Source organism: Brienomyrus brachyistius, unplaced genomic scaffold, assembly GCF_023856365.1.
Source record: "Brienomyrus brachyistius isolate T26 unplaced genomic scaffold, BBRACH_0.4 scaffold1336, whole genome shotgun sequence".
Classification (NCBI taxonomy): Eukaryota; Metazoa; Chordata; class Actinopteri; order Osteoglossiformes; family Mormyridae; genus Brienomyrus; species Brienomyrus brachyistius.
In genome coordinates, this window is record NW_026043610.1 from 1 (window position 1) to 9,099 (window position 9,099).

Below are 9,099 nucleotides of genomic sequence, written 5' to 3' on the forward strand. Positions count from 1 at the left end.
AGTTTTCAGTTTCACTTTCAATCTTGTACACCCTCTGTCAAGTGTTAGAGAGGTACATACAGCAGAAGCAGTTTCATAATGAATTCAGTCTCACATCATTCAGTTACGTGGAAAAAGTACACAGTAATTACCACTATGGAAGCAGCAGTAATACAATAAAATAGTAGTTGTATGACCAGGGAAGAAAAACAAGGTAATAAAGGCTGTGTGACTTTGAGTGGGATCCCAATGCCCACCTTTCTGAGGACTGTCTCATATCCGCGGTTTTCTGCAATCAGGTTGCTCAGCTGTATGTGCAGCTGGTTAACCTCCTGCTGTAGCTGTACGCATCGCCCTTCTGATATCTTCCTGTCTGACTGGCTCTGTTTCTCTGCATCATTTTGAGTATGTGTCACAAAGTCTAACATACTCTTCTTCATGTGGTACAAGGAGGTTTTCAAGTTGTAGATGATCTCATTCTTATTTGAAATCTGAAGGATAAAAACATCTTAGCAAAAATCCGATTCCGATATATTTTTAATCTAATACATGCATTTATAAAACAAAATGTAAAATCTGTTGTCATAACTGTAAAAACTATATTCTTATTCCTTCAGTTTTTAGATTTAAACAAATTAAAAACATTAGCACACACTGAGGGAGTCTCTCTTACCTCAGCATCCCGATCTTGAACTGCAGTGGTCACCTCTGCTTCCAGCAAGGAGACCAGCTCCATGCTGCTTCTGTGCTGTTGTGCTACTTCCTTGAAATTTTGGTTCCTCTCCCACTCCTCCCCTGGGCCTATAAGCAGTTTTTCCAATAGAAGGTCATGTAATTTCTTCAGCCCCTGGACCAGCTGATGAGACGCCATGGAAACAGTTCTGTTTTGCAACATCTGCATAGCTGCTGGGTTGGCAAACAGAAGCTGGAGAATATTCTTGAGTGAACTCCTCACCCCCTGCTCCAGCCTGTCCATCTCAGCTTGCCTCTCCTCTGTCTCCATCTCCAGGTACTTCAGATGCTGTGCATCTAGAGTGTCTTCAATTTGCTGATGCTCCTTCAGAGCTTCTACCAACTCCTCCCCCAAATCTATAAACACCCCCTCAAGACTGACCAGCAGGCTGGGAAGCTGCAACACAATGTACACTTTCTGGATGCATTCGTCCAGGACCCTGGCAATGCACTGTACCTCTAGAGAGGCCAGCTTCTTTGGGGATGATACCACAACCTTGACTAAATCTTCTTTAGCAGCCTTACTCTGAGGAGCAGAACTCAGTGTCTGTGCCATCTCCATATGCAGCATGCTGTAACTTCTCTGAAATGATATGAAAATACAGTCAGTAACTCATAACAACCTCAATTTTGTTTGTTTACATATATATTTCTTTAAAACTACAGGGGCAGAAAAAAAATGAGACCACTCTATATTTTTAAATAAATCTGCATTTTTAAATCCTGGTTTCATTGTGGTTCTGCTGCCAGAAGGAAACGCTGAGCAGCAGGATGCTTCCAGGTTTAAATTTTTTATAACAGCAGTACATAAGAATAATCTGAAAGAGGAGACACTGGAACCGACCAGAAACCAGCCAGGTAAAGGGTGGAAGCGATATTCTAATGCCAGAAGTGACTGTTAATTTATCTAATGGTTTTTCATCGTAGGATGACATCAAGTGAGGTTCAATAGAAATAGGAAACATTTGTGCAGGTGTGATATGCAATGGTAGGACAGTTCGTATCAGGTTCCTAGAAGCAGGACTGAAGTCCCATAAAGCAAGGAGGAAGCCCTTCATCAGTAAGAAACAGAGAACCAGGTTGCAGTTTGCAAAAAAAAAAAAAAAAATATATATATATATATATATATATATATATATATATATATATATATATATATAGAGAGAGAGAGAGAGAGAGAGAGAGAGAGAGAGTATAGTATTATTCAGAGAGGCACACACATAAATTAAGAAATGAGTGAAACAGAAAATTCTCTTAATTTTTCCCTTGGTTGTATGTACTAGTGCAATCGACCCTAATTATTTACTCCATTAAATTGTGTTAAGCGGGCATGTGTAGATGACGGGAAGCATGCCTGAGCATCTGCTTGTTTGTGATATTACCAAGGTATTCTCATATTTGGTTTCGCATGTTACATTTTTTAACAATTTACTGATTTAATTTTCTGATACTTCAGAAGATGTGCTAAATATCAAGTGGTATAGTGACTTAAAGCTGCAGCGGGGTATACGTGAGTTCTGCGATTAGCTTCTCTGCTATGTTCTAATAAAAAACATATCTCGATTACATGTACTAGCAACCTATACCTCTGCTTTCGTAAAACATTATGATAAAATACATTAAATTCAACACACATAAACGGCACAGACTGAAAAGCAATATGAGTGAAAATGCGCTTTTAGTTCTGTTTAGTTGGTGACGTGAGTTGCTAGGAAACCGTCAACAGAGGAGACAAACGACGCAGTTTCTCCATTTGAATAGGGTGGCTAAATATATTTTGCATGTACATACTACTGAAGCTGTTGTAACAATGTATGACTTTAACATTTTTCAATTTTCCAAATTTTAAGTCGATGTGGTAAGTCGTTAGGTAGCCTATACTGTTTCAAGTCACACGGGTTCAGGTTATTCAAGCTAAGAGACTTGTACATGATAGATACCTTTTAATTAACAACAGAATTACATACAGTATATACTACCAGATCATACTACCAAGTATATACTACGGCCAGTGTATCCTATGAAAACGAAATTTCTGCATTTTCCCTACCTCAGAGGTCAGCATTACTAAACACGATGTGTACCATCACTAGGGTTGCCAACACTCCCGTATTAACAGGTGTTGTACTCTAAACTCCCCCCTGCCACGGATTTCCTCCCATGACGTAATCGGTCTTTATAAAAGCAATGTTGTTTCGCTTCTTCTACGCTGCAGAAGCGACCGCTCGCTGTAACTTAGTTTTTCTTGCCTTAAGCAAACTAAAAAAAAAACTCACATTACTTGTGTATTATTGTATTTTACAATTAAACCTTAAGATTAATAACTTAGAAAACATAGCAAATGTGACGGTTACTTCATAATTCAAATGCAACATGTAGTGATGCTATTCTTTTGACAACGCTTGTGCAAATACAGTCGCCCTGAGTCACAAGAAGCGATACATTTATTTGAATAATATACCTTTACATGTACCTGGCTACTATATAACAACATAATTTCGCTCCGGGGATTAATAAAGTTGTTTATCTATCTGTCTATTATATTTGGTATTTTGTTGAAGTCATTCTGCTTCAAAATGTTTCCCATTCTGTCTTCTTTTCATACCTATAATATGGGCTACATAATAGCTTCATATTCGGCACCATCACACCTGGACGAGCCAAACACCAAAAATAATCAGAAATCAGCGAATTTTCACAATTCACTTTAGCGATTACGTTAGGGGAGGCAATAAGTGGCAAGGGGGCAATTAAGAGTACAACACTTGTTCACGCTATTGCTGCGTGTTTAGGGTGTAGCCACGTACGTTCATAATACTTAAGAATAATACATCAAGATGGACAAAGGGCCAGCTAAAAAGAAAAGACTGTGTAGCTATAATAAACGGCGGTTAAGTTGGCTTCATATTCGATATAAGTTTTCAGGCTTTAATAGCTTTTACCGCCCAGATAGCATGCATAGTCGGGCTGATTCTGGCTGAGTGTCGGCACTGTTGGCTTACTTTCGATGCGGTAGAAGATGACGGTAGAGACAAAGTGCCGAGCCCGCCAGCCGATTCGGGCTAATACAAGGCTTTGTTCATGTGGTCCAGCGGTGGCTGAGCACAGTTCCGCCGATACTTTTTTATTTCATAGCAGTATTATATGATGCCGGGACAGTGCCGAGCGGGCCGGCGTCGGTTTTAGGCGCTCAGCGAATCTAGTTTTGCTACATTTACTTTTTTTCTGAGCTGTTGACAATCAGTTTTATACATGCTCTGGCATCTGCCTAGGTGAAATATGTATCAGACTTCCCATTCTTTATAGGTTCTTTTAAATCCAGCGCATTTGTGTTTCCCCTTTAATACCATTGCGAATTTTTTCTTGGCCTAACTCTCCTGAACATTTTTTACACGGGGTGGGGGGGGGGGGGGGGGTGGGGGGAGAATGACAGAGAGTGAAGGGGAGACCTCAGGGGAATTTGAGGATGATTATGCAGGTGGTGATATGGGCGGTCATTGGTGGGCGCACTGAGTGACTGGGCTGTCCAGTTTGGCATATCTTTAGTTGCTTTGTCTGCCCTTCTGGGAATTCTCAGAATACAACACCCATATCTACCCAAGGATGCCAGGACCCTACTCAAAACAAAAAGCTTGTATAGTGTGCAGAATGTGACTGGAGGTCATTACTATTATTTTGGCATTTTAAATAGCTCTGGCAAAAGAATGGAGAGGATGTGGTATGAAGTTACTCAGAGATATGTTTTTTCATTACAGCTCAACGATGATGGTCTGCCACTCTTTAAAAGTTCTTGTGTTCAGTTCTGGCCAATCCTAGGGATTCTTCAGGGTTGCATGAAAAACCAGTTGCCATTGTGCTTTTCTGTGGAACTTCAAAACTGAATTCCCTACAGTATGTGACTATTTGAGTAACTTTGTTCATGAACTTCAGGAGCTAAGCATGGGGTTCCTGATCAGTGGAAAACATTTATTTCTAACTGTCTCATCTGTTGTATGTGATGCTCAAGCTAGGCCATATATCAAAGGAATTACGTCTCATACTGGTTACTCTGGTTGTAACAAATGCATCCAAGAAGGTGTTTAAGTAAACCACAGAATGAAAAGTGGTCCTAGATAGTACAACATTAAATGTGTCTAAACACAGAGATAACTTTGATTGATTGATGATTGCATTGCATTGGTTGTGAACATTCTGCAGTCACAAGGCAAAGTTTATGTTGTCTTTAAGGAATATGAGGAGAAGAAATCATTTTATGAGTATCCTATAAATTCATGTGAACTTGAGATCTATGTGGTAGACAATCTATCATTGACTCTCAAAACAGCTGAACTTAATGTAGATAAATATGTCAGATTGCTATACAAAGGCAAATTTGTTGCAGTGCTGCTCCTGCATTTGAGCAGGTGGAATTCTGGCAACAACTAAAGTTCCACCTATAAGACTTCCATATGAATGTGTGTAGTTAATGACTAACTAAAATTTGGAGTTTGTAGGTTCAAGACACTCCAAATTATGTAGTGTTGATGCTGGTTTGTTAAGATTGGTAGTTCATTGAGATTTGCTGTTAGGCTACGAGGGAAGCTTTTGTGTTTTATTTATTGTACAGTCAGTGAAGAAAAAGTTAAGTACCCATAAGTAATGGTCCGATTTGGATGTAATTTGGTACACGTGCAGACCAGCCATGGGACCAGCAGTGTGCCCATTCTGAACAGCTATGTTCAAAATCGTGTAGTTTAAGGAGACAAATGAGGTAGAATTGGTCCCAGGGTTGTGGGTGAAAGATAGTGTCTGCCACTGCCCCCCCTGTAAAGAAAAGCAGTTGGATTCAGCAATTAAGCATCAGGTCACACCAGACCACAGCTGGATACAGTGGGAAGTCAGAGTGATGTTTATAACAGAGAGTTATGAGGAATGGTGACGAAAATTACAGGAAGCCGAACAGCGTTCTGATCTCCATTCAGAAGCTGAAGAGCTTGGGAAAAAGAAAAGGCGAAAAATGTATGTATGCGTCTTTCAGTATTTATGTTTCTTAATTTTTTAATTGCTTCAAGAAAAAATGGTTTATTATTTCATGTGTTTTATAATGTTGATGTTGTGTTGATGTTGATTCTTTTTTTCTTAAGGCCAAGTAGCATACTTCTAGATGCCACTAATGGTGCTTCAAGTGAGAGTGAAGAAGAAGCAGGACTGCAGCAGAATGACAGATGTCTACCTGAGGCCCCACCAATCAGCCAAGTTAAAATTTTAACACCCTTGCAGACTGCTAATACTGGAAGTCGAAGTACTTTTCCCTGGAATCCACCCCTCCCTCTGGAAATGATGTGGAAACCTACTGATGCCCTACGTGGAGAGAATGACCTAAACAAAAGTCAGTGACAGGAGTTTAGTGACCGGTACAAGACTCTGTATGGCTCGGCACTTGCCATATGTAGATGCATTTCCCCATGCTTTTCTGTTTATTTTCTTAAGCAGATTTTTTTGATTATTATACATTGAAGAATTGCCACCAGTTCATTATGTCATTTAAGTTATGGAATTGTCATTCCCCGTTGTGCTTTGTTTTTCTTAAGACCATGCAGACTTGTTTTCCCCACCACCACCTCATCCAGATCCTTCAAAAGTTCAGAAGTCCTGGATACCATCTGAAGGTAATATTCATATATATTTCGATTATATATATTAGTGTTATCTGCAAACTAAAATTTGATGTTTAAAATACCATAATTAGCCAGTGTTACATTAGAAGGAGCATTTATTGTCTTGTGACGTTAACTTTTCATTTGCCATCGCTGACGCTGTGTAACAGGGCCATTGTTTTTGCCTTTAGTCAATCAGTTTCACCAAGACCACGCAAAAATTTGGACACCACCATATCACAGCTACAAAGGACTCCTGCTGAAGGCAAGTAACACCTGAGAAAGTTCCTATTAGAAATGAAAGTTTTTTTAAGGGTGGGCACTGTCAGTAAAAATATATTAGTATTTCTACATTGGTTACCATTTCTACACTGCATTGGTACTCATTCCTGAACCTTGTTCTAAGTATAAATATAACACTAGTGGGTATTCTTTGCAGTACACACTTTTCTAATTGCTGGTTTTAATTCTGAAAGTATAGAAATCACAAAATTTGCATTGTGGAAGTGGTAAACATGTTTGAGAGTTGCTGTGGTACCTGAAATAATTATGTTTCAGTAACATTTACATCATGGTTGTCATTGATGGCAAGTTGTATATTGGGTTTCTGAGGTTGAGGTACATTGATTGGAACCATTGTTATACAAGCTAATTGGTCTTCTACAATATTTGAATGTAGCAGCTTTCTAATAATTAAACATTAGCAATGCAGCTGACTGATGCAGATCAATCAAAAATAAACTGCGTTAAAAATGTCTTCTGGTCTTTTTTCCTCTTCTCTCTAGTACCCCAGTTTCCTCAAGGTTTGGCTAATTCATTTACCCAGCAACAATCATTAGAACAGCCACCAAGAGTATGGAGCAATCAAACTTCATCTGAAGGTAAGTTCCATAAATGTGTAATTTAATAATTTACATAGAAATGGAAAAATACTGGAAAAATAATTCGCATTGTCAACATCTGATAAAATCGTGCTATCAGTCAAACTTACTATAACATTGAAAATGCCTCTTTATGTGTTTCAGCACTAATTCGGGAAGTCCTAACAAAGCAAGAAATGATCCTTGAGCAGCAGACATTTATTTTGCGTCTTCTTCAAGCATGGCAAAACACCCAGGATTGTGAAATTGAAGAAGGGCTTCTGCCAGTGAATGATATACAAGCGTTACAAAATGTGGAAGTACAACTTGGTAATGGAGAATTCAAAGAGAGATTGGTAATTTTTATATATCTTAGGTGGAAATACCACTTTCTGTGGTCACTATTTTAAAGTTTAACAACCACTTTTGGACTTACTAATGATTAACTTTTTTAAAATATGCAAACTGAACCTTTTCCATCAGTCGTAAAGTTTTGGTAATTTGTGAGAATTTTTTTGTGTGTCTTTCGTAGATGAATCACTTAAGTCGTATCGGAGGGTGTGACATAAAGGATGCAGTCTGGCGGCTAATGAGGAGAACAATTTCCAATAGGCTTGCTAGAAACATGAATTGGAAGGGGTTGAATGGGAAGACATTATTTGCAACACGGCGATTGAAGGATGTGATGATTGATAAATGTATATGCAAACATATCATATGGGTCATTAGCTGGACAAGGTGGTCGTTGAGAAGGATAAAATACTCAAATAAACATAAATATGGAAATAAATATTTCAATAATTAATTAAATGTGTCATTTTATTTAACAATAATTCAATAAATGGAATTACATTTCATAATATAATGCTAAAGTGAATACTTACACAATTTAAATTCTATTTCACAATAAAGTTGGACTTTTCACAATGATGTATTTCTGAATAATGGTGCACTCTGTCAATCACTTTGAGGGGGGCGGGACTGAGTTTGTCATTTGCTAATCCCATTATTCAGCCTAGCAGATATAGGAAATACTGGCAGAGCTTTGGAGGATGTAATTATTTTATTTATTGAGATATTTATGTATGTATTTATATGCACATATATATTTATTTATTTAATTTTGAGTATTAAGGTGTTCCATAAAATATGACTTAACATCGCTAATAACTTAACATCTATAATACACTCAGTGACAAAAACAAGTTAAGCACCCAGAAGTAATGGCCTGATTTGAATGTATGATATAATCATTGCGATACAGTCACATGACCTTTCACCATGTACAGAATTATTTCCACCACTCAACTGTAGAGGACACGAGTAACATACTGACTCATTACCTAATCCAGAGAATCTGTTTGCCTCTCATGTACTGTACAGGCTATTTCAGTCTCAGCAACCATGGAGTCAAAAGAGCTGCATTTGAGGAATAACTTCTTGAACTGCAGCACAATATTCTTAAGAACAACTTTTTACACATTCTGAATGTCTTCGGTTCTGAAGCAGGGGTTCCAAAAATGAGGGCTGCGAGATCATACAGAACGTTTCTAAAATTTGAAAACAAAATGTACGGAAGGGGACACCAAAGTGGTGGTTGCAAGTCTCTTACACTGTTATTTTGGGAGTCGTATGCTGAAACGTTTAGGAACCCATATTCTGAAAGGTGCACACCCTGCAGTAATCCAACATGATCAGAAAATTCTAACCTGCCTTGCATCCACTTGTGTGTGAAAGCTTCTTCTCTGCCATGGAAATAATAAAGTCAAAACAACATTCCCATGTAACTGATAGATTTGGCAGAGCAGCTACAAATGAGCAACAACCAAATCTGAATGTTCTTGTGAAAAGAAGGCAGATAGCCCTACAGATGCACATTGCTTTGGCCAGTA

General features: G+C 38.4%; 1 protein-coding gene and 1 long non-coding RNA gene across 2 annotated transcripts; one reads left to right on the plus strand and one right to left on the minus strand.

Moving 5' to 3' along the window:
* Nucleotides 1-4: 4 nt before the first annotated feature.
* On the minus strand, nucleotides 5-2,855 carry LOC125730480 (dynein regulatory complex protein 10-like; the record flags this gene model as incomplete). Its single annotated transcript, XM_049005800.1, has 4 exons — nucleotides 2,762-2,855; nucleotides 653-1,294; nucleotides 237-470; nucleotides 5-34 (listed from the first exon to the last, which is right to left on the minus strand). Coding segments are annotated over exons 1-4 (921 nt in total), but the record flags the coding sequence as incomplete, so codon positions are not given.
* A 2,638-nt stretch (nucleotides 2,856-5,493) lies between these two features.
* LOC125730481 (uncharacterized) lies at nucleotides 5,494-6,612 on the plus strand. The gene is made up of 4 exons (XR_007390800.1): nucleotides 5,494-5,709; nucleotides 5,835-6,104; nucleotides 6,282-6,359; nucleotides 6,539-6,612. It is a non-coding gene; the product is annotated as an uncharacterized LOC125730481 (long non-coding RNA).
* Nucleotides 6,613-9,099: the final 2,487 nt, after the last annotated feature.